This window comes from Phalangium opilio, unplaced genomic scaffold (genome assembly GCF_054372755.1).
Source record: "Phalangium opilio isolate 3A_F unplaced genomic scaffold, DU_Popi_V2 ptg000038l_1, whole genome shotgun sequence".
In the NCBI taxonomy this organism is placed as follows: domain Eukaryota; kingdom Metazoa; phylum Arthropoda; class Arachnida; order Opiliones; family Phalangiidae; genus Phalangium; species Phalangium opilio.
In genome coordinates, this window is record NW_028324161.1 from 5,796,233 (window position 1) to 5,823,150 (window position 26,918).

Sequence of the window (26,918 nt, forward strand, 5' to 3'; positions counted from 1 at the left end):
CCTTCTTAAATCTCGATATTAAATGGAAAAGGTAAGTAGATGCTTTATTATGGATTAATTAGTTAACAGATGTGACCGTGTAACATCTCAAACAATCTTATTTCGATGCAGTTCTAATCTGCGGCTCATGATGAGTTTAGTACATTCAGAGTTCAACACGAAGCTTTTCACCATCGTTCGTCCTGGAAATCTTGATCAAATCGGCAGCTTTTTCCGCAATCATGATTGCTGGAGCATTTGTATTTCCAGAAACAATTTTCGGCATAACGGAAGCGTCTACAACCCGAAGACCATTTACTTTATAAACTCTGTAATTACAAATGAGAAAAATAATTTCGTATTAAAGGAAAGCTACAGCATGTTACAAAATTAATTTTTGTGAATTGTAAAAAGCAATTTAAAAATGGAATGGTACAAGGTACCCTTGCGGGCTTTTCATTAAATTGTGACGTCTGTTGATGTTGAACTGCCTAGACGTTAATTACGAATCAACCGCACTTCTTATTTTTAAGTAATCCAATTTGGTGATTTTACCAAGACAAATAAAAAACAGAACGTAAGTAGAGCTTTCTAAGGATACTGAGTTGAAAACTCAAGTTTGAATAACACAGTCAAACCGAATTACATCTACCAGATCTGATCTGAGCTACTAGGCCTAAGATCAACAAGAAGTAAATTACTCTAAAACCGTAAATTTCTCCTGAGCTAGAGAGGAAAAAGATGTCATTGGTCGATTTATACTTTTCCGACCAGAAAGCTAGATAGAAGAGGAGAGCTCGTGTTCTCAAATCGTACTATAAACTACAGCTTTGCTTCACTTTCTGAAATTTATATTCGACATTTGTAGCTCATTCGAAAATTACTTGAGTTCATGATTAACGACAGCGGTTTCGTCTTTTTCAATATCGCCTATTTTGCAAGTGCATGTCGGATGGTAACTGGGTTGACTGGCCACTTTAGCGATGCATTCAAGTTGCTCTACACTTTCTTTGGCGTAATCACAACCTTCAAACTGTACATCAGGCCAATACGCACCAAGCCTTTGAAAAGGTTCCGTTTTAACTAGATCCAGACTAAATTTCATCCCTGTAACAGAATTGAGCAGCAAATATGAATATGAATTTCAATTTTTACTCAGCTTCGATCTTTTAACGCAGAATCAAAAACACAGCGTCTAGAATTGAATAAAGGCACTGAAAAAATTCATAGCCACTCTGGGTATGTAAAACCATCGTAAATAACATAATAAAAATGATTAGGAGACTTCATGTTACAAGACTACTTATTTTAATATACGGAACGGGGAGTTCCGGGCTACTCTAAAACTCCTTTGTGAAATAGTTCAGCTTCAACGGAGATCCTTTCTAAAAATGTTTCAACAATTAATATTAACAAGTCAATTGGATAAATCATGTGTTACACGGAAACAATACCATTTTTCTGTTCTGAATACTGTAAAGGTTTTTACTATATCATTAAGATGGGGTCGACTAATCTGCAGGTACTCTGAATGTCTGAAATGCAGTCCACGGTAGGAAACCTACTATTTGTAGTATGCAGGTTCGGTTCACATTTACAAATATAAGAAAGCAATTCTAAAATTCATTGCCTAACATACAGTCGAACAAAATTAGAGTCTCAACTCTGAAATCTTTTGACTAAAATGCAGTACTCTGAAATGCAGTCCTCGAAAATTATTATTTAAACTCTGAAATCTATTGACTAAAATGCAGTACTCTGAAATGCAGTCCTCGAAAACTATTAATTTCAACTCTGAAATCTATTGACTAAAATGCAGTACTCTGAAATGCAGTCCTCGAAAACTATTAATTTCAACTCTGAAATCTCTTGACTAAAATGCAGTACTCTGAAATGCAGTCCTCGAAAACTATTAATTTCAACTCTGAAATCGGTTGAGTAAAATGCAGTACTCTGAAATGCAGTCCTCGAAAATTATTAATTTCAACTCAGAAATCTTTTGACTAAAACGCAGTACTCTGAAATGCAGTCCACGAAAATTATTAAATACAACTCTGAAATCTTTTGACTAAAACGCAGTACTCTGAAATGCAGTCCTCGAAAATTATTAATTTCAACTCTGAAATCGGTTGACTAAAGTGCAGTACTCTGAAAAGCAGTCCACGAAAGTAATAAATTACAACTCTGAAATCGGTTGACTAAAATGCAGTACTCTGTAATGCAGTCCTCGAAAATTATTAATTTCAACTCTGAAATCTTTTGACTAAAACGCAGTACTCTGAAATGCAGTCCACGAAAATTATTAAATACAACTCTGAAATCTTTTGACTAAAACGCAGTACTCTGAAATGCAGTCCTCGAAAATTATTAATTTCAACTCTGAAATCGGTTGACTAAAGTGCAGTACTCTGAAAAGCAGTCCACGAAAGTAATAAATTACAACTCTGAAATCGGTTGACTAAAATGCAGTGCTCTGTAATGCAGTCCTCGAAAATTATTAATTTCAACTCTGAAATCTTTTGACTAAAACGCAGTACTCTGAAATGCAGTCCTCGAAAATTATTAATTTCAACTCTGAAATCGGTTGACTAAAGTGCAGTACTCTGAAAAACAGTCCACGAAAATTATTAAATACTACACTGAAATCTTTTGACTAAAACGCAGTACTCTGAAATGCAGTCCTCGAAAATTATTATTTTCAACTCTGAAATCTTTTGACTAAAACGCAGTACTCTGAAATGCAGTCCTCGAATATTATAAATTTCAACTCTGAAATCGGTTGACTAAAGTGCAGTACTCTGAAATGCAGTCCTCTAAAACTATTAATTTCAACTCTGAATTCGGGTGACAAAAATGCAGTACTCTGAAAAACAGTCCAAGAAAATAATAAATTTCAACTCTGAAATCTTTTGACTAAACTGCCTTTCAGCTTACTCCATTTTAGTCAACCGATTTCAGAGTTGAAATTAGTTTTCGAGGACTGCATATCAGAGTACTGCCTTTTAGTCAAAAGATTTCAGAGATAAAATTAATAGTTTTAGAGGACTGCATTTCAGAGTACTGCGTTTTAGTCAAAAGATTTCAGAGTTGAAAATAATAATTTTCGAGGACTGCATTTCAGAGTACTGCGTTTTAGTCAAAAGATTTCAGAGTTGATAATAATAGTTTTAGGGGACTGCATTTCAGAGTACTGCCTTCTAGTCAAAAGATTTCAGAGTTGAAATTAATAATTTTCAAGGACTGCATTTCAGTCAGAAGATTTCAGAGTTCAAAATAATAATTTTCGAGGACTGCATTTCAGAGTACTGCCTTTTAGTCAAAAGATTTCAGAGTTGAAATTAATAGTTTTCGAGAACTGCCTTTCTGAGTACTGCATTTTAGTCAAGAGATTTCAGAGTTGAAATTAATAGTTTTCGAGGACTGCATTTCAGAGTACTGCGTTTTAGTCAAAATATTTCAGAGTTGAAATTTATTATTTTCGTGGACTGCTTTTCAGAGAACTGCATTTTAGTCAAAAGATTTCAGAGTTAAAAATAATAATTTTCGAGGACTGCATTTCAGAGTACTGCGTTTTAGTCAAAAGATTTCAGAGTTTATATAATAATTTTCGAGGACTGCATTTCAGAGTACTGCGTTTTAGTCAAAAGATTTCAGAGTTGAAAATTATAATTTTCGAGGACTGCATTTCAGAGTACTGCGTTTTAGTCAAAAGATTTCAGAGTTGAAAATAATAATTTTCGAGGACTGCATTTCAGAGTACTGCCTTTTAGTCAAAAGATTTCAGAGTTGAAATTAATAATTTTCAAGGACTGCATTTCAGAGTACTGCGTTTCAGTCAAAAGATTTCAGAGTTCAAAATAATAATTTTCGAGGACTGCATTTCAGAGTACTGCCTTTTAGTCAAAAGATTTCAGAGTTGAAATTAATAGTTTTCGAGAACTGCCTTTCTGAGTACTGCATTTTAGTCCAGAGATTTCAGAGTTGAAATTAATGGTTTTCGAGGACTGCATTTTAGAGTACTGCGTTTCAGTCAAAAGATTTCAGAGTTGAAATTTATTATTTTCGTGGACTGCTTTTCAGAGTACTGCATTTTAGTCTACCGATTTCAGAGTTGAAATTAATAATTTTCGAGGACTGCATTTCAGAGTACTGCGTTTTAGTCAATAGATTTCAGAGTTTATATAATAATTTTCGAGGACTGCATTTCAGAGTACCGCGTTTTAGTCAAATGATTTCAGAGTTGAAAATAATAATATTCGAGGACTGCACTGCAGAGTACTGCGTTTTAGTTAAAAGATTTCAGAGTTGAAATTCGGATTTTTTAGGACTGCATTTCAGAGTAATGCATTTTATTCAACCGATTTCAGAGTTGTAATTAATAATTTTCGAGGACTGCATTTCAGAGTACTGCATTTTAGTCAAAAGATTTCAGAGTTGAAACTTTAATTTTGTTCGACTGTATGTTAGGCAATTAATTTTAGAATTGCTTTCTTATATTTGTAAATGTGAACCGAACCTGCATACTACAAATAGTAGGTTTCCTACCGTGGACTGCATTTCAGACATTCAGAGGACCTGCAGATTAGTCGACCCCGTAATGCTTTAAAGAATTACGCAGCGGAATCAAACATGATTAATTTTGTTAAAGTTATTGAAAATCTAACTGAACATCGCGAGAGCTTGTTGGCAACTAACTTAATTTACTCGTATTATCTTATCAATCGAGAAACCGGAAGTAACAAAAAATTATATCACATGACCTATACTCCCCCTGAATGATGTTAAAAAACTAACTCACCAACAAATACTAAGGCAGGACAAATTCTTCCTTTAATTTGTTGGACTCAAAATAGTTCTACTCTAAAAATTACAACTTGGACTTCAGTTATCTCAAAAAATGTTTGTGATGGAGCTATGAAAGGCATCGTTTTGAAATTATTCTCAACTATGATGTATGTAACAACACGCTCTGCCAAAATTGTCAAATTCGTGAATAGTAACATTTTACTAGGTCACCATTTACTGTATCACCATTTAATTAACTGGTAACGACGTTTTAGGAAGTTTACTAAGAACTAAAAAAAGCCGAACGTGCAGGTTCGTTTGATTTCAAAATAATGTTGCGATGCTGGACCCTTACCATTTCTGCAATTTGTATAATGTGAAATCCACAAATACCGCGAACCAAATGCCTAAGAATAATAGACTTTTGAAACTTGACGCTTAAGAGCCTAAGTTTTGGCAACTAAAATGTTATTTCTAAAATACTGATGTCATATAACCATATATATATTTTTCTGTATATGCGACTGAACTATTCTTTAAGCCGTCGTTAAAAAAGTAAGCAATTCCTAAAACAAGCAGCTTTTCCCCGAAATATCTTAAGGACGCCTCTTAAATTATTATCGATATTTACATTACAAAATAAATTTTCATAAACACCTGCAGCAATTCGACGTAAATCATCATCATGACTAAAAAACTTCGGATCAATCAATGGAGCGTCATACGGATCGGCAGAAGCTAATGTAACAGTACCAGAGCTCTTAGGACGCATAAGTGATACGAAAATAACAAACCCATCTCCAGCACCATATGAGCGGAAGGTTTTTAATAGCTGAAACGCAAAGAAATTGTCGGTTATTTGTATACATGGTGTTTTTTGATGTGTCTGCCATAAATGAAAGGTTGTTCTTTTAGGGTCCAACCATTTGAGAATTTATTTACTGGAACGTATAATCTACGTCTCATTGTTTCGGAGATATGGGCTCCCAGAAAGTTGGCCCTTTTAAACATAAATATAGTCACACATATGGACTAAATTGCTTTAGTTTAGCAGCGTATGCACACCCCTATCCATTTGATATTACAATTCTTCAAGATAAAGATAACGTTCATAGATTGAAGACTATGTGCTTGACCTTGTTTAGTGGCCAATTTGAGTGAGTACATATCTCCGTAACCAATTGTTGTAGACCCCTTGCTCTTCGATACTTTCCACTCAGTCTGACCCAAAGAACACACCCATTAATTTATGGTAGACTTCTCAGAAACCAGAGCTGTGCTAATTAATTAGTTAGCTAATTGAATTTCTAATTAATTAGCAACATTTACTAATTGAAAATGGTAATTGAATTTTAATTACCTTAGTGCTAATTGAGAAGTAATTCTAATTAATTAGTATGAATCGGAAAGGTAATTATCTAATTAAAATTTAATTAGATTTAGGATTAACTAATTAGCCAATTGGATTTTCAATTATTCTTTTACGCCAATTTGTTGTAAAAAATCGAGGAATTAACTCTTGATTCTTCTATTTGAATGTGAAAAAACCTTATTATATCGATGAGGAAACCTTAGTGCTACTCTAAATTTTTCAGCTCCTCAAATATGAGAGAATACTAGTACTAGTAGAAAATTTCGTAGTTCGCAACTGCCCCATTTCGAAATTTCGACTGTTTTACCTACTCGAATTAATAGTAGTGCGCATGTATTTACTATTCAGGAGTCCATTATAGGAACTGTGGCAAGAAAATGAAGAAATGAGACAAATTTTAACATGACGGAAGGCTCGAGGCTTGTCTCATTTTTGGCTTCCGTACCCGTTTTTCAATGGCATTAAAACATTAAACTTTGCATTACCAAAGTACTAAATCCATGGGCACTTTTAAACTTTGATATTTACTTATGGTTTCATTTTACCTTAATTAGAAAATAGTAATTCTAATTAATTAGTTTGATAAATAAATGTCTAATTTCTAATTGAATTGAATTAGTTTCTATGTCTAATTGCTAATTGGCTAATTAATTAGTTCATAAATATTTCCCTAATTGCTAATTGGCTAATTAATTAGTTCATAAATATTTCCCTAATTTCTAATTGGCTAATTAATTAGTTCATAAATATTTCCCTAATTGCTAATTGGCTAATTAATTAGTTCATAAATATTTCCCTAATTGCTAATTCTAATTCAATTAGTTGTCAGCTAATTAGCACAGCTCTGTCAGAAACAACCTGTTGTATATGTTAAATATGAATATTTAAATGGGAACAAGTATGCTTGTGTTATTTAATTCATCCTGTTTCTAAGGTTAGGTTAAACATATTGAAACAAAGTGTTAATGTATGTAGCACAACAACAATGAATATGTCACTCAATGACTAACTTTAATGGAAAGGCAAACCCCATAGCCAGGAAACAAGTTTTCATAAGAAAATTGCACATTACTTGAATGAATAATGTCATTGTTATTGTTCTTATTTATGTATATGAGTATTAGTGGTACTCTCAAAAGGCCTGACCGTAATAACAGTTACTAAAATAACTTTCAAACTAAGTAAAATAGTAAAATGAAGGAACTTTATGAAACTAATTTTGAGCTTTATTTGGTAATTTAAAGGAAAAGGTTAGGTAACACAATATTATTCCTTAAAAGAACGACCTTTTTCCAAAAGGAAACATTTAAAAACAAGACGGACCCTGCCACATTACAGTTTTGCGCGGCTTCTAGTGTCTAGAATTATTCACTAATAAATTTATTGAAGGGTTGCCCCGGCTTAACTTTTCCGATTCCCATTCACGGTCGGGGAGTAAAACAATTTCATTTTAAGTAAAAATTGTCACGCTACCTACAAACAATGTCAACTAAAAGAAAATTTAAGTGAAATATTCACGGGAAAATTAGTTTAACACCCAAATGCGACAGGTCACACCAAAAACTGGGGAAGAAAAGGGGTAAAGGCGCTAGTCGTAAGGGGACTAAACAATCGTTTTCCAGCTCTAAAGAGCGCAAAACGAAAAAATATATATTCTCTTATTACAAAATAATATTTATAAACAAGGCGATCCAAGGGCTCGTAATAGTAGCCACATCGTACGAGTGAATAGCCCCTCTATACCCTACCCTAATGAGTGGATAACCCCTCTATACCTCACCCTAATGAGTGAATAGTGCTATCTTTTACAATGCTTAAATAATTTACCGTGCATAAAATCAGAGTCAATAGCCCCTCGATGCCCTACCCTAAACGGTGATAGAATTATTACCCGTATAAATTTACTTATGCCGTAATTGTAATATTCCGGCGAATCGAAGAACAGATAGTTTTAGTGATTATCCCCTCGATGAGTTTACAACATAGACTTATGCCGATGCACACTTATCGCTTCTTATAAATTTCTAACATGAACTTATGGTCAGAAGAGTTTGAAAGAGAAAGAATTCGGTAAAACACCCAATAATTGTAATATCCCGGCGCCTTAAGACCATTCTAAAAAGAACGTCAGTAAATACTTGCTTTTGCTTTCAAAATTTCCCTCGATTTCTTTGAATGTTAAAATGGGGGAGCGTGAAACTCTTATTGTCGGCGGGTAAGAGGAATTTTTAAGGGAGGGACGCCCCCCCCCCCACCACCACCACCAGGGCAGGTCAAACTAAGACCCACATCGTAGATGTTCATCATACGATGTGGCTAAAAATCGTTCACATGAAAAATATGGAGCCAGCGCCACCTAGAAGTGATTTTTCGAAGTATTATTTAAACATTATTACTGAAATTTTTTTACTTCAGTAATAATTATAGTGTGACACGAACGGAAAACGTGAGTGAGCACCCCTAGGATGCGCAACCTTTAACAGTGGTATCACAGTGAATAGCACCTCGACAGTGGCGTCGCCAGGGGTTTTTTGGGGGCGCTCGAGCCCCCTGAAAATTCTCTTAAGCCCCTCCTTAAATTTCTTAAAAGCGCCCCCTTATATTTACCGAAAGCCTCTCCTAATTATTCAGTTGGGCGTATTGAAGTTTTAACTATATGAAAGTGAAATACACATACAAACACTATTTCATATTTATATCGTCTAGAGCGTATGTATACAGACGTCACAGTCTATTTTCATGATTATTCTATAGCATAGCTACCCTACACCAAATAATGCGAAGCGGTATACAGACCTTGCCCTACACCGTCCCAAGCACTGAGGGCAACATCTTCCCCCTTTCGCCTCAATCGCGTGCCTTCCGAAGCAAGGTCTAAAAAATAACTTCTCCCCGTCGTCTACCCACTAAAGTACCTAGGATCTCCGAATCGAATAATTGAAATTTTGCCATTAACTGCCCCCCCTCAATTAAGCAACGCCCACTAGTCACACTTGAGTTTAGTCTAGTCCTGATACAGTCAATGTCAAGTTATTTTCAAACATTTTAACAGTAATAAAATTAATTTGTGTGATGCGAAAGCTTTTGTGATAAAACATGCGTTCAGTCCTTAATTACTTTTCCTTATTTTATTACTCTAATATTCGCCTTATTGACAAGAGGGTGTCATGATAAAAGTGATGGGTTTTGAAAAATTGGAAACAAAATACTTAAGGGAGGGCTTAAACCCTCCCAAATTCGAGACCCTGGCGACGCCACTGCACCTCGATGCCCTAAGAAAAATTATAACCCTCTAATCCTTACTTCAATAAATTTACTTACGTTATAATTGTAATATCTGGTGCCCCAAGCTAGTACCTTCTTTTAAAACTCTTCTCGATTTATGGAGAAATAGGCGTAACTTCTAGTAATAAACACCACCTTTCCAAATATAACGTCGGTATATAGTTCCTTTTGCTTTTTAAAAATCCCCCTCGATCTCTTTGAAATTTGAAATCGGGGGGTGAGATGAAAAGCGTGAAACCCTTATTGTTGACGGGTGACAGGAATTTTAAAGGGAGTATTAAACCTTCCATTTAAATTAAGCCAATACTAAATTCCTCTCTCTCTCTCTCTCTCTAGCTTTAAATATATCGAGCAAACGTAAACCACATTTCACAAAGCTTAACCTTACCTGTACAATTAAATGCATGCTTGCACTTACTATTATAATCCCCACCCTTTTAAAATACACGAACGAAAAATATCACCTCACCACAATTCTCTCACATTCACTCTCTCTTCAATGTCGAACGAAACGTTTTATACTGCCAAAGCAATAAAATAACCATTTCTTCGGTTAGCTCTGACTAACTATTTCTTTGGGTAACTCTGACCACATTCCAAATCGCGAAAAACTACTACGACCACCACGGCCACGGCCACGACCACCACCACACCCACAGGCTCGCGGGACAAACTAATAGCCTCATCGTATATATACGATGTGGCTAAAAAGGAATAATATTAAAAAAAATAAGCGGTCTCTTTTAAAAACGTGGACTATTGCGCAGCCATTGGTTTAGTGACGTTAGCTAAATCGAACGACTTACCCCAAACGCGAATTCTCACAGGCTGAGGGTAAGGCTCGATTTAGCAGGCGCCACTTTACAAATTGCGGCGTAGTAGTCCTCGTTTTTAAAAGAGATCACTTATTTTTTAATATTTTTCCTTTTATATTTAGAAAAAGGCTGTATTTTAATGTACAATGTTATGTTACCTGACCTTTTCCTTTAACGAAACTATAGGGACCAAAATTTCCGGATCAAATCTGTAATTTTGGGCAACATGAAACTCATTGCATTGTTTTCGAGACTATAACTGAATCACTTCAATTTAAATAGATACAAGTTATATTAAATTTACCTGAACACTACTAAAGTTCTTTCATGTACAGTACCTTTTCACCTGGATTGAACATGCTTTTAGTAGAACTTCCTTCGGACAAACTTGGACCATTTAAAAAATATAATTGAATATCTGGCCAAGCGGTCTCAGCTTCTTTGGGATCAGAAAACATAAAACCATACGCCTCAACACCAATTGAACCAAAATCACCTGAAATTATAAATAACAACCTTAAAACTGACACTATTTTAACGACAGTATATAGATTAGAATGGATAATTTAATTAGCACATTTTGACAACATGTTTGACATACGATAGGAAAAAATGGAGTAAATTACGTAAACAAATATGTCTCATTTGTTTTATACTCCCTTTAAAAGAGAACTGAATTGGTTGTTGTTTCTTGTATACCCTCCTTGTAAAAAACCTGCGCTCAATTTTCACTAATGATCAAAATGAACGTTGTGATATTTACCATAATTATACTGCCACTTAAGATAGATTAATTTATTTAATATCACATATTAACGCGCCTCAGCTTTCCCAATTTCGTTTCGTGCGAATAAACGCAAGTTCTTGATATTTAGGTGCAATTCAAATGAATCCAATTTATATTAAGCGTACCCTTTCCGGTCTTTAAAAAGGCTTCAAGTTTTCCAGGATCATTGGCTACTTCTTCATAATTGGTCGCGATATTAGAAGTGTTGATTTTAAATTCAAGTGCCATGACCACGATATGATCCTGAAGGTTCTTCCCTACACCAGGTAAATCTACCACGACAGGAATCTGAAAAAATAAAACAAACAACAAAAATATTTATATGATTGGAAATTTCAAGTCGTCAACGAAGTTCGATTTATGGATGAGCGAATTCTTTCACTTCCGGTTTCACCGTCACGTTGCTAATCGGTTGGCTGAAGCAGTATGATTTTTCTTTGCTCATAATTTTGGTTGAAATTTGTAATAGCTATACTAGTTTGTACACAAACTTCAAAATATACTTGTTTGGAACATATTTTGGGATGTTTTAAAAACAATTGAGCCCAAGTTTATGATATACAATTTCATAAGCGTTTTAGCTTAGACCATCAAACACAGATGGACGTTGCGTCGTTCTTATAGGGTAGCACTTCTCAAGCGTCACATTTCAACCATTATTAGAAGTTTTTCGACTCAAACCATAGCCATACCATTATCTACGAGTCGAAAAGTTTCGGGACTCTCCCGCTAGGGGCGACGACAGGCGATGCCATTAGAAGAACGACGGTTTTTAGCTCATCATTCCATTCCAACTGTGTAAGTCCAAGACCCTCTGAGGCCAGTTAAATTTCTATGAATATTCACGAGCTCCAGCAGACGCCATTTTCATGAAGACTCAACAACTTAGAAAAAGTTCGTCAACCGCCTTTTTTTCAAAAATGAGCTTTGGCCTTAGCATTGCAACTTTCGACGCTTAGAGCAGCATCTTTGGATATTTGGTTGTTAATGATTTAGTTATTATTTTATCAATAGGTATCAATGATAGAGTTTCTGTTCATTCCAGTCCCTCATAAAAACTTTTATATTATGACAAAGAACAAAAATTGTGAACTTCAACTTACATTGAGCGCCTCCAGGTCCTCCTTGGGTCCAATTCCGGAAAGCATGAGCAGTTGAGGGGTGTTAATGGCACCCGCACTTAATATTATTTCCCCCTTGGCGTTGACAATAGATTTCTTTCCCTTGTAGTCAAATTCAACGCCGGTGGCTCGTTTGTCCGAGTCAAGAACAATCTTAGTTACGTGAGCGTTTGTCAGAACATCAAAATTCTTGCTTTGACTCGCTGGACCCAAATATGCAGCGGATGTGCTGCATCGCAGTCCATTTCTGATAGTCATTTCGCTTCGAGCAAAGCCTGAAAAATTGATTTTGAAAAACCTTAAATGAAATTGAGATAAATCTAATAAAGATAATGCTACGTATAGATAAAGAACTAGTTAACCTATTCGTACTATTATTGACCTATTCTTGTCACTGATAAGAAATGTATATAAACTCACGATTATTGTAACCCGAGATCATTCGTTACCTACTCGCTATCCTCAGATCAAAATTCACATGTAGCTTTTAACTTAAACAATAAACTGCCAGTTTTATTGGTCAATTACAAAAACGTGTCGCAATTGTGGTTCGGCGCTTTATCACAAGCTCTGAGTTACCAAAAGAATTATTGTGCCTTAATAACCAACTCAACAGATAAATTAGTCAAAAGTATTTGGCTGCTGTTAGGATTTAGTGGGTGATAGTCCTTTTTTTCGGTATGCCAACTTCCCAGGGGCCCCTGTACGAAAGAGTCGTCGGCCTGAATTATTCCTCTACTCTGGACGGAAGCTTGTAGGAAGTATTTGGAAATCCACACAGCACACGTCGCGTTTTTAGCCACATCGTAGTATACGATGAGGCTCTTAGTTTGACCCGAGCCGTAGTAGTAGTAGTAGTAGTAGTAGTAGTAGTAGTACATGTGGCCGGAGTTTTCGCTTTCGTTATCGTTATTTTTTGGCTTAAAAGGAACTCCACATTACCACAACCCACCCATAGGGGTAACTGGGCTCGGTTAGAGATTTAATTTTAATTAAAATTTTTTTCGGATCGCAGCCGGGAATCGAACCCGGGTCGTTGGCGTGGTAAGCAAAGATTCTACCATTGAGCCATAGAGACTTGATAGAAACCCCGAGTTTTTTATTATTTATTTTCATCTCTAAAATGTCGGGGTGATGTGGGGTGGGGTACCTCTTAATCTGTGGGTTCGGATACTTATGAATTTGTATGTTTAGGGTTTTTATATTTATTTTCTTTTTATTTATGTGCTAATTAAATAGATAACGATTTTCCCCTTTTCGTTCTCGTTCGGTAGCTATCGCCATCTATGTTATGATTGACTGGAACGTTTTGGCGGTTAATTCAAATGTGGGTTTAAATAGCGTAATGCGTTTGATCATTTTAGCATTGCTAAAGGTAATTCGAGGGGATAATCACTATAATCAACTTGTATCTTTGGGGTCGGATACTTCTGAACTTGTATCTTTGGGGTCGGATACTTCTGAACTTGAATCATTGGGGTCGGGTACTTCTGAACTTGAATCTTTGGGGTCGGATACTTCTGAACTTGAATCTTTGGGGTCGGGTACTTCTGAACTTGAATCTTTGGGGTCGGGTACTTCTGAACTTGAATCTTTGGGGTCGGGTACTTCTGAACTTGAGTCTTTGGGGTCGGATACTTCTGAACTTGAATCTTTGGGGTCGGATACTTCTGAACTTGAATCTTTGGGGTCGGATACTTCTGAACTTGTATCTTTGGGGTCGGATACTTCTGAACTTGTATCTTTGGGGTCGGATACTTCTGAACTTGTATCTTTGGGGTCGGATACTTCTGAACTTGTATCTTTGGGGTCGGATACTTCTGAACTTGAATCTTTGGGGTCGGATACTTCTGAACTTGTATCTTTGGGGTCGGATACTTCTGAACTTGTATCTTTGGGGTCGGATACTTCTGAACTTGTATCTTTGGGGTCGGATACTTCTGAACTTGTATCTTTGGGGTCGGATACTTCTGAACTTGTATCTTTGGGGTCGGATACTTCTGAACTTGTATCTTTGGGGTCGGATACTTCTGAACTTGTATCTTTGGGGTATGGGTTTAGATAGAGCTAACATAGTGTTAAATGAGCGTTACGCGTTTGATCATTTTAGTATTGCTAAAGGTAATTCGAGGGGATAATCACTATAACTAAACTTTCGCTTTCAAACGTTTCTGGGCATAAATATCTGTTCTTCGATTCGCCGGAATATTAGAATTACAGCGTAAGTAAGTTTATACGGTTATAATTTTATCACTGTTTAGAGTAGGGCATCGAGGGGCTATTAACTCTGATTTTATGCACAGTAAATCATTTAAGCATTGTGAGACATTTTTTCTACTGCTTTCTATTTCATTTAGTTAAGTTAAAGTTTAGTAATAAATAAATGTACTCATTAGTGCTATAAAGCTAAAGTAAATTCTAAGGCAGGTTCGACTCTGGTAGAAATCAATCAATGTAAACAATTTATTATCATAAAACATATTAATTACGGATAAGATTAAACATTAAGTTAAGTTTTGGGAGCCTGGCTGTTTACCCCTTAATATTAAGTTCTTTGTCACTCACAGTTGTAGCCTTTTCGTGGCTTAGGACTCCGGTGGGTGTCTTCATTTTCAACGGCGCATCTCGCGTCTCTTCAGATTGTTTTAGAGTTCATTGTTAGATATCACACGGTCATATTACTTCCCGCGCTTTTATGTTTTTCCAACCGAGGTTACCGTCTTACCGAGGTAAGGTATATCGAACGCGTAAACGCGTTCCCGCAGCGGCTCTACTGTCTCGCTCGCCTTGTTCCTAGGTCGGACTCTAGATATCTTCTGACTCTCTCGTCCCTCCTCTGTCCCCTCGTAAACTTTTTCGGGCTGGGGTCACGTGGGCCCCACAAGATTTTTCCTCTCGCCTATGGCGCGTGGGGTAAACCAGCCAGGGGAAAAAGGGTAAATCACAGCCAGGCTTATTTTAGTGTTACAATTGTAAAAGATAGCACTATTCACTCATTAGGGTAAGTTATAGAGGGGTTATCCACTCATTAGGGTAGGGTATAGAGGGGCTATTCACTCGTACGATGTGGCTACTATTACGAGCCCTTGGGCCGTCTTGTTTTTCTTATAGGGAGGATTATTCTGGTTGGCAGTGTGGCGTGCTCCTGTAAGTAAATTTTCTGGGTGGCAAATTTTTCTGTAATGCGACACATGTCTGCGATCCTATCCTAAATTCTGACGGCTCCTCACTTCCTTCACAAAGTTAACTACATACTAAAGACTGATTGAGCGCATCTGCTTCAATAGGTCAGCGCCACGCTTCGACCAATATTGAAATATTCTCGACTTAAACCATGGCCGTAACATGATCTATGAATCGAAAAGTTTCGAGACTCTCTCGCTAGAGGCGATGACAGGCGATGCAATTTGAAGAACGAGGGTTTTTAGGTTATCATTCCAGTCTCTCTGTGTAGAATGGGCTTAGGTTTCATATCAAGAACCTGAGACTAGTTGGGGATTCTATCAACTAAGCTAGCCAATGATTTTTATAAATGGAGCTTCAGATAATCGCAATTTTACGTATAACAAATCTAAAGCTCTATTCAACTAATTGCGTTCGTTGTTTGTTGAATATACGGCACCACTCAATTCGGTAAATAGCAAGCACCGAAGACATTTCTTTTCTTTTAGACCATATCCACAAGGGATATGGCAAATAGCGACTATTTGGAAACCCAGAAATTTATGAATACTAGTTATGGACATAAACAGATATGATATCGGTATCGGTAACCAATATATATCGGTTGCAGCTTAATTTACCGATTTATATCGGTTTTATTTTTTCATAAATAATGTTGAAATAATAGGTTAAAATCGATATTGGTTCCCATAAAACTGAGATCCACGATTAATTTACGACATCGGCCATCAGTGCCCATCACAAATGAATACCGTTCGTCAATGTGGTCCAATTTTTTAAAAAGATTTGGAACTTGTAGCATTATAGAATATCAGAAATAAAACTAATTTTTTCCTTTAATTTTTGTAAATACCTGTTTGGTTTCGACCGTTAATGTCCAACTTGTCGTAACCTAGAATGGATGTCGCTTCGAAAAAAGCATCGCCAATAGCACTCTTAACCGGCGAAACGTTGACGGTCAATGGACCATCGCGTCCGCGATAATCTTCATCAATAGTTCCAGGTTCAGCTTGATTGCCTTCCGATTTGATGAAATATGGTAAAACGTCTTTCCAGGCCCAACCTTTGGCTCCAAGTTCCGCCCAGAAGTCGTAGTCTTTGCTATTCCCTCGCACATATTGCATATAATTTAGCCCTGAAGATCCACCCAACATTTTGCCTCTTGGATAGAAACATCTCTGCGGAATTAAGAAAACAAATATTTTTAATCTGCCTTTTAAGTCTAATGGTGTAATCTTCAGCCAGGACTAGAAAGTCCGTTCATGCAGTTTCATGGAAAGAAATAGAAAACAAGATGGTTTAGCCCATATTGAAGCCACATCGTTTACGTACTCTCGCTATCCCTACTACAATAAATATACTTCTAGTGAAATATCCCCTAATATACGGGTCAGGGGAAATAATTTTTCAATGGCTGCTTAGCAAAGTGAATCACATATCGCCCGTTACTAATTACTAGTACTACTACTATTAAGGTAAAACTATTAGTGCCATCGACACCATGTAGCGAAGACGAAACCAAAAGATCTATGGGCAAAATTGACAAAGCGCGCTTCTATAGAATCCTCGCCCGCTCGTACCGCTTCTATATCCTATTCCTCTCTCTCCGGAGCCTCCGAGATATCTAGGCCCGTGCGGGTCGATTTTTATGTGGGGAAATATCCAGTTTCATAGAGGAAATATTTTCACCCAATTTGTGTTCTAGGTGGCGCTTTTATTACAGTTGCGAAAGGGGTCTTCCATAAATTGTCCTTGATATTTTAGGGGCCAATTATAAAAAATTTATGAAAGAGAAAAGTTTAACTCTTAAATTAACGTAATTGTTTTAGGGGCTATTTATTTTTTATTGAATCTTTTGGTTAGATTTAGGACTGTTCACGAGCTCGAGCCAGCTCGGGCTCGTGACGAGCGAGCCGAGTTCGAGCCGAGCCGAGCCGCCACTTTTGCGGCTCGATTAATTAACGAGCGAGCTTTTTTATGGTCGAGCCGAGCCGAGCCGATAGGCATTGAGCCGAGCCGACTCGCGAGCCGGCTCGCGAGCTTAGTCACTGATATAGTGCTTTCCTTTTAGTCTTTATTCTCTCCACTAATAGCGTTCTGTTGTATTTTTACATGAAATAAAGCGTGGGAAAAATCTCTCGTCTCTAACCTTGAGCATATTTTAAAGAGCGGGTTTTACTGAACCACTACATTCCTAAACATGGGATATCATTTATAGTCATTCTCAAGTTTGACGTTGGTAGTAGCAATTTTTTTTTAAACATGTCATGATCATTTTCGAGCCGAGCCGAGCTAGAGCCGAGCCAAGACCCAGCTTGGCTCGAGTCGAGCCGAGCCGCCGTTTTTTTGACTCGAGCCGAGCCGAGCTTTTAAAATGCTCGCTCAGCTCGGCTCGTGAACAGTCCTAGTTAGATTGTGTGGACAACAAAATTAATTATGAGATTTTAACATTGTTGTTTTTTTAGTAAAACAAAACTTCTTGGAGATGCTAATTCACAGTTTTATTATACCATAAGAGGAATATTTATACTCCTTCGTAACCTTTAATTTTTTTAACCTTAGCTTTTTATCCTCTACGTCTTTGGCATGATTGTTTAATAAAGGTCTTCTGAAATATTCTAAAACATTTTTTACTATCCGCGACCTCGGTTTCACCGCTCTACGTCTATGCCTAGCCCTAATATTCTAGCAGTCGACGGAGTCACCAGGCTTAACTTATTTTTATTTTACGATACTAAAAGTGCTCCCAAGTGAGAAAACACGGCGAACTAATTTAGTTGAAAAAATATTCTCGCTTCGCGATAGGCACGGGCCTATATATCTCGAAGGCTCCGCTCTCTCTCTCTCTCTTGGAGCTCACTAAGCACAGCTCGGGCCGTTCTTATTTACTTTCGTTCTCTTTCCTACTATCTCTGCAACCCTTTTTCAACAAGCGGTTGTAGAGGCGACAGTATAGTATCAGGCTGGTGTGCCGTAGATCTCGGGTTCGATTCCCGGTGGTGGTAGAGAAGAAAATAAATATTATGAATTTAAAAATCGTTGACAAGAAAAGTATGGAGCCAGCGCCACCTAGAAGTCCTTACGAAGTGCTATTTCAAAATAACGAACGAAACATCTTCTACATAATCATCTTCTTCTTCTACACATCAGGTCAAGCTAATCGTATGTGGCTAAAAAGGAGAGTGAAGGGTGGATAGAAACCTTCCGTAGAGCGTAGTCTCAATATCTCTCTAGCATCATACGACAGTATCTTGAATTCCTCTCTGAAAGCAAACATCGGCTCCTGCGGCGCACCTAACATGCTGTCCAATGTTCTACGCACCAACTTTACCTTTCCAAATGTAGGAACCAATCAGAGCTTATCCACGAAGGCTGAGATAAAATATAGACTTTTTGTGCTTAGCGGTCCACGTAATTCCATCCCGCGAGTATGGTAGCATTTAGTGGCTTTTGCCTGAACTAATCCACATCCGAGATTTGCTTGAAACGGAAACAGTTACTTTTGTCTCGTTAATGCAGAGAACATGCAATATCTTTCAGGAAAATTTGGCATTTTCACCATTAGTTCCAAACACGTGTAATAGTTAACCCATATTATTGTTAGAAACTAGTCTAGTTTTAATTAGCTCCATTTCTCGCTCAACCTAACCAACTTAGCATCTTATTTTATTTAAACTATCAAAAAGATTTATAATATTTTATCTAAAATTGTTTTAAAAAATTTATAGCGCATAACAAAATGACAAGTATTACGTCTATGTTCCGTGAACGCAGTTTTTTGTATAGTAAATAAACAAAAATTTCATTCATTAACAAATGTACAAAATGAGATTCTACGTATCTTCTCTTCCCGTACAAAAATTTTAAGCTGTAATTCATGTGCATACGCGCTTTTTATCGCTACCACGCTGTAATAGGTTTACATAAAGGCTACATTTTCTGCAGCTTGAAAAACGCGAAATTTTCACAGCAATTCCAGAACTGCAAATTGTCTGCCGTTTCTACATTTTCTGTTTGTTAACTGTTAATTGTCTGTACTGGAAGAAATATACAGCGCGATTCTGCAAACGCGATGCAAAAGTAGAATTAACAGCTGCTAGTTTAAAACTGTAATTTGACCACATTTATAGACATGTCAAGATCTGTAAATGTGATAGAAAAGTAGAAATCCAGCTGTCAATTTAAAACTGCAATTTGACTATATTTATTGACATTTTACAGGTCTGCAAAATTGATGAAAAAGTAGAAATACCAGCTGCTAGTTTAAAACTGCAACTTGACCGCATTTATAGACATATTACAGGCCTGCAAATGAGATGGAAAAGTAGAACTCCACCTGCCAGTTTAAAACTGCAATTTGACTATATTTATTGACATGTTACAGGTCTGCAAAAGTGATGAAAAAGTAGAAATACCAGCTGCTAGTTTAAAACTGCAACTTGACCACATTTATAGACATGTTATAGGTCTGCAAAAGTGAAAGAAAAGTAGAAATACAGCTGCTAGTTTAAAATTGTATTTTAACCACATTTATAGACATGTTACAGGTCTGCAAAAGTGATGGAACAGTAGAAATTTAGCAGCCAATTTAAAACTGCAATTGGACCACATTCATAGACATGTTACAGGTCTGCAAAAGTGATGGGAAAGTTGAAATCCACCTGCCAATTTAAAACTGTAACTTGAGCACATTTACAGACATTTTGCAGGTATTCAAAAGTAGAAATCCGTCTGCCAGCTATTACAAAACTGTAATTGTACATATTTCAAAGGGTTATAGAAAAGAATTTTATTTAATAAGGGTGGTTCGATAGCTGCGGAAATTGTCTACACATTAAACCGGAGATACTCCTGTTTAATCGCTTTGATTTTTTTCTACTTATGCAACGATTTTGCAGAAATGAAAATAAAATTCTATTCTATCTATTACGTACAATTACAGTTTTAAACTAACTGGCAGACTGATTTCCACTTTTGAATACCTGCAATATGTCTATAAATGTGATCGAATTGCAGTTTTAAATTGGCAGCTGGGTTTCTACTGTTCCATCACATTTGCAGGCCTGTAACATGTCTATAAATGTGGTCAAGTTGCAATTTTAATCTAGCAGCTGGTATTTCTACTTTTTCATCACTTTTGCAGACCTGTCACATGTCTATAAATATAGTCTAATTGCAGTTTTAAATTGACAGCTGGATTTCTACTTTTCCATCACTTTTGCGGACCTGTAACGTGCCTATAAATGTGGTCAAATTGCAGTTTTAAATTGGCAGCTGGATTTCTACTTTTCCATCACATTTGCAGACCTGTAACATATCTATAAATGTGGTCAAGTTGCAGTTTTAAACTTGCAGCTGCATTTCTACTTTTCCATCACATTTGCAGGCCTGTAATATGTCTATAAATGTGGTCAAGTTGCAGTTTTAAACTAGCAGCTGGTATATTTACTTTTAAATAATTTTTGCAGACCTGTAACATGTCTATAAATATGGTCAAATTACAGGTTTAAATTGGCAGCTGGATTTCTACTTTTCCATCACGTTTTCAGACCTGTAACATGCCTATAAATGTGGTCAAATTGCAATTTTAATTTGGCAGCTGGATTTCTACTTTTTCATCGCTTTTGCAGAATGGCGCTGCATATTTCTGCCAGTATAGAAAATTAACAGTTAACAAACAGAAAATGTTGAAACGGCAGATAATTTGCAGTTCAGGAATTCCTGTGACAATTTCGCGTTTATCTGCTGCAGAAACTGTAGCCTTAATGTATACATATTTCAGCGTGGTAGCTATAAAAAAGCGTGTATGCAGATAAATTACAGCTTAAAATTTTTGTATGAGAAGACTCTAATTTCAACTGATTTGGAAATTTCCTAGATATTAAACAGAAGTGCAAGTTGGGAATCCTAAATAAACCTCTTCGAGTTGAGACGCAATTAAGAATCTTTCTTAAATATTTAAATAAATATAATTGATATTTATTAATTTGATCATCATTAATTTACATTAATTCTAGTTAAATCGTTTTAAGAAACTTCATTCCTAAAAGCGTTTTAAGCATAGCTATTGTTGACGTTGGAACTCAAGCGTAAGCCTTTCACAATGTTTGGAAATTTATGGTATATAAGGCGATCGACTGATTCACAATAATTGATAAGAAAACCCGCAATTGCTTGAATATTTGGTGGAAGCCTTGCCATTTGGAAGCTTAACGTTTCTCGTAGCCCTAGGCGATCGCCGTGTACATCTTAACCCTAACGAGGGTAGTGGAGTAGAAACCAAAGTATCTTTCTGCGAACACGTTGGCTCCGATTTTCCAACTGCGAACGCGGTGACAGACACACAAACACACATATAATGTTATACCTCTCCGTGACGTCATCGTCACTCGGAGAGGTAAAAATTAATTTTTTAAAAATGAAATCCCAAAATTTCAACACTAAAGAATATCAGAAACGCGCCAGAAATGACCCTGCAAAGTATCTGTAACGCGCCTGCAATTATCCTACAAAGTATCTGAAACGCACCTGCAATGATCCTACAAAGTATCTGAATCGTGCCTGCAATTATTCTACAAAGTATCTGAAACGCGCCCGCAATGACCCTGCAAAGTATCTGAAACACGCCTGCAATGACCCTGCAAAGTATCTGAAACGAGGCTGCAATGACCCTGAAAAGTATCTGAACGTGCCTGCAATTATCATGCAAAGTATCTGAAACGCAGCTGCGATGATGATGCAAAGTATCTGAAACGCGCCTGCAATTATTCTACAAAGTATCTGAAACGCGCCCGCAATGACCCTGCAAAGTATCTGAAACCCGCCTGCAATGACCCTGCAAAGTATCTGAACGTGCCTGCAATTATCCTACAAAGTATCTGAAACGCGCCTACAATTATCCTACGAAGTGACTGAAACGCGCCTTTAAGGATCCTGCAAAGTATCTGAATCGCGCCTGCAATGATCCTGCAAAGTATCTGAAACGCACCTGCAATGATCTTGCAAAGTATCTGAAACGCACCTGCATTTATCCTACAATTATCCTACAAAGTATCTGAAACGAGCCTGCAATTATCCTACAAAGTGACTGAAACACGCCATTTATGATCCTGCAATGTATCTGAATCGCGCCTGCAATGATCCTGCAATGTATCTGAAACTCGGCTGCAATGACCCTGAAAAGTATCTGAAACGCGGCTGCAATGACACTGCAAAGTCGCGCCTGCAATGATCCTGCAAAGTATCTGAAACGTGCCTGCAATTTTCCTACAAAGTATCTGAAAAACGTGTGCAATTATCCTACAAAGTATCTGAAACGCACCTGCAATGATCCTACAAAGTATCTGAATCGTGCCTGCAATTATTCTACAAAGTATCTGAAACGCGCCCGCAATGACCCTGCAAAGTATCTGAAACGCGCCTGCAATGACCCTGCAAAGTATCTGAACGTGCCTGCAATTATCATGCAAAGTATCTGAAACGCAGCTGCGATGATGATGCAAAGTATCTGAAACGCGCCTGCAATTATTCTACAAAGTATCTGAAACGCGCCCGCAATGACCCTGCAAAGTATCTGAAACCCGCCTGCAATGACCCTGCAAAGTATCTGAACGTGCCTGCAATTATCCTACAAAGTATCTGAAACGCGCCTAAAATTATCCTACGAAGTGACTGAACAGCTCCTTTTAGGATCCTGCAAAGTATCTGAATCGCGCCTGCAATGATCCTGCAAAGTATCTGAAACGCACCTGCAATGATCTTGCAAAGTATCTGAAACGCACCTGCATTTATCCTACAATTATCCTACAAAGTATCTGAAACGCGCCTGCAATTATCCTACAAAGTGACTGAAACGCGCCATTTATGATCCTGCAATGTATCTGAATCGCGCCTGCAATGATCCTGCAATGTATCTGAAACGCACCTGCAATTATCCTATAAAGTATCTGAAACGCGGCTGCAATGACACTGCAAAGTATCTGAAACGCGGCTGCAATGACCCTGAAAAGTATCTGAAACGCGGCTGCAATGACACTGCAAAGTCGCGCCTGCAATGATCCTACAAAGTATCTGAAACGCACCTGCAATTATCCTATAAAGTATCTGAAACGCACCTGTAATTATACTACAAAGTATCTGAAACGCACCTGCAATTATCCTATAAAGTCTCTGAAACGCACCTGTAATTATACTACAAAGTATCTGAAACGCGCCTGCAATGACCCTGCAAAGTATCTGAAACGCGCCATTTATGATTCTGTAAAGTATCTGAAACGCGCCTTTTATGATCCTGCAAAGTATCTGAATCGCGCCTGCAATTATCCTACAAAGTATCTGAAACGCGCCTTTTATGATCCTGCAAATATCTGAATCGCGCCTGCAATTATCCTACAAAGTATCTGAATCGCGCCTTTAAATATCTTACAAAGTATCTGAAACACGCATGCAGTTATCCTGCAAAGCATCTGAATCACGCCTGAAATTATCCTACAAAGTATCTGAAACGCGCCTGCAATTATCCTACAAAGTATCTGAAACGCACCTGCAATTATCCTACAAAGTATCTGAATCGCGCCTGCAAATATCTTACAAAGTATCTGAAACACGCATGCAGTTATCCTGCAAAGCATCTGAATCGCGCCTGAAATTATCCTACAAAGTATCTGAAACGCACCTGCAATTATCCTGCAAAGTATCTGAAACGTGTCTGCAATTATCCTACAAAGTATCTGAAACGCGCCTGCAATTATCCTAAAAAGTATATGAAGCGTGTCTGCAATTATCCTACAAAGTATCTGAAACGCGCCTGCAATTACCCTACAAAGTATCTGAAACGCGCCTACAATGATCCTACAAAGTATCTCAAATGCACCTGCAATGATCCTACAAACTTAGCTATTTCTGACTGTAACATGCATACAATATAACTGGAAGTTACCTGTAGTGAGCCACGAACAACTTGATTTCTAACGGGAATTGCTGTCTCACCTCTGTTTTCGACGTGTAAGGAAGCTATTTAAGACTCTAGAGTAGCTAAATTTTGTTTGTATATTAGCTGTACTGAGTTAGCCAGCGGAAGCTTTTTTTTCTGCCAAAAAAAAAATGCTCTCTGGAATTCATCTAAATTTTCTCTGAAGTTGAACCTTTTTCAGGTATATTCCAGAATATTCCAGTATATTTGCAATATTTTGCAGATTCTGAATAAGCTACATAAAAGCAAAATGCAGCCATAAATGTTTGTACGGGTTACTATTCAGCATTCTTCGAACCATCGGTAAACTCTTTTGAATTCCCGCCCCTGGCACGATTTATCAGATGTTATATTGTCCATTTTAAGTGAGGAAGCAGTGTAAACTCACAGGTGTAGGGCAAACCTAATTGGATGTTTTTTCATCCGTACCGTTAGCAAACATGAACGGAAGATTAGGTATCCCACCGTAGGACTGACAACTCCGCTAGAACTTCCATTTTAAGTGAGGAAGCAGTGTAAACTCTGATATGTATAAATTAATATACTTTTCAACCAAGTGCTAAATTTAGTCATTAAATTGGACTTAGACACTTAAAGAAACATTGGAAGAGTCAAGGAATTTTGCAAAGGAAAATATGTAACAGCAGTCTGCACACAAGTCTAACATAACCACCTAGAGATGTGAAATTACGGTAATTTTTAAAAATGGTAATTTACCGGGTAAATTACCGAAAAATTACCGATTAAAATTTTGAAATTACAAAAATTATCGTAATTTATGGTATTTTATGTTTTAATAGGCTTATTACAGCGGAAATTTTGTAATTTACCGGTAAATAACCATTCTAAAATTACGGTAAGATATAAATCCGTAATTTACGCGGTATTTGGTAAATTACCGGTAGTTTAGGGACGGTAAATTGCCGACTCACATCTCTATATCCACCGGTCTAGATTACAGTAAATCAGCTTTTCTTTTTGTCCTAGACAACCGTTTTCTTGTGGAACGCTGTTGTAACCCCAGTCTAGGTTTGAACGTAGATTTGCCAAGGTTAACAATGGTATCTCGGCTTGAACGTTTGGTTGTCCTCCGGCTTCAATTAGGAGAACTTTTATGTCATGGTCTTCGGATAACCTGCTGGCCACAGTAGCACCGGCTGATCCTGCACCAACTTAAATTAAAACGCTACGTTATATTCATTCTCGTTTTAAACTTTTCCAAATAAAACTTTTCATCAATTTGGTAATAGCGAATGCGTGTTGGATTGCCTATTTTTTAAATTCAACCATAATTACTTACCAACAACATAGTCGTAGTATTTCTCAAAGTTATCTACTACCCTTGGTGTAATATGTCGTTCTTTCCTTACATTGTAATACGAAATAGCTGAAATGATCGCTCCGACTAAAAGAGCAGAAGATGATGGCAAAAGCATCCTGATATTTCGATTTTGAACCTGCTGTTAGGAACCCTTTCTTACGGACTGCCAACTATCTATATGCGATGTTACCTTTAATATTTATTTTTTCAAGGTTAGATAACTTTTTACTTCAGATATCACTATCTCGATTTTTATTTTTAATCATAAGTAACAAATCAATCAGTAAGTAGGGCACTAAATGATAAAAATTAGTGATGGTTTTTTTGTGTGTTTCCGAATAAGATATAATTTCTTTTTAATAGAAACTTTCATAGAAGCGACCCTTTTTGTGAGATAAAAAATAAACCGTGAATTAATACGATTTTACAGCTATGTATATAACATAAGACAATCCCTTCGTGAAGAAATGTAGCGTCATGTCAGTGTCAAGTGTCATACTTATTGCTCTTACGGTGTTTTTGATACAATAAGGTTAATAGAAATAAGTTTGGAATCCAAAATAAACCTCTCCGAGTCGAGACGCAATTAAGAGGTTTTTCTTAATTAAATATAATTGATATTAATTATTTTAATCGTCACTAATTTACCTTAATTCTAGTTAAATCGTTTTAAGAAACATTATTTCTGAAATAATTTTAAACATAGCTATTGTTAACGTTTGAATTCGATCGTATGCCACTTTAACAATTTTTGGAAATTTATGATATTTATGGGGATTGATTCACAATTTTAGGAAAACCCGCAATTGTGATGACCTTTGTGGAAGCCCTGCCATTGGGAGACTAGACGTTTCTCGTAACCCTAGCCTGTTGTCGCGTACTTCTTAACCCTAACGACGGGAGTAGAAACTAAAATATTTTTTCCGCGAACGTGGTGACAGACACACTCACATAGACAAGTCCAGTGTAATACCTCCCCGTGACCTCATCGTCACCCGGAGAGGTAAAAAAAGGGCGAGAACGATAATCGTCTGTATCAATATTTTATTCGTATGTGTCTCCATTTAGAATGGCGCTATCCATCAATAACACAAGCATTGTAGCCCTTACTTACGATGTTCGTCGGGCTAGGGAAATATTCGATCTTAACTCCCTGAATACCAAATGCATAGTTTGCAGTCGGATTTCTTGTGTTTCCAACATGCTATCTGGTTCACTCCACTGTACTACAGCTTTTAACACGTAATTTCGGAGGGTTGGTAAAACCATCTTGGTATTATAATACAATTTTAAATTGGA

The 26,918-nt window shown here is 37.0% G+C and overlaps 1 protein-coding gene and 1 long non-coding RNA gene across 2 annotated transcripts in view; one reads left to right on the forward strand and one right to left on the reverse strand.

Moving 5' to 3' along the window:
• The window catches only part of LOC149682794 (uncharacterized), a 524,355-nt gene that overhangs the window by 439,926 nt on the left and 57,511 nt on the right, over positions 1-26,918 (forward strand). The gene's annotated exons all lie outside the window — the stretch shown is intronic.
• LOC149682813 (glucose dehydrogenase [FAD, quinone]-like) lies at positions 146-25,734 on the reverse strand. The gene is made up of 10 exons (XM_089834182.1): positions 25,599-25,734; positions 25,258-25,470; positions 24,266-24,339; positions 16,181-16,505; positions 12,127-12,419; positions 11,149-11,311; positions 10,575-10,732; positions 5,422-5,596; positions 864-1,086; positions 146-308 (listed from the first exon to the last, which is right to left on the reverse strand). The coding sequence occupies exons 1-10, from the start codon at positions 25,732-25,734 to the stop codon at positions 146-148; spliced, it is 1,923 nt and encodes a 640-aa protein (XP_089690308.1).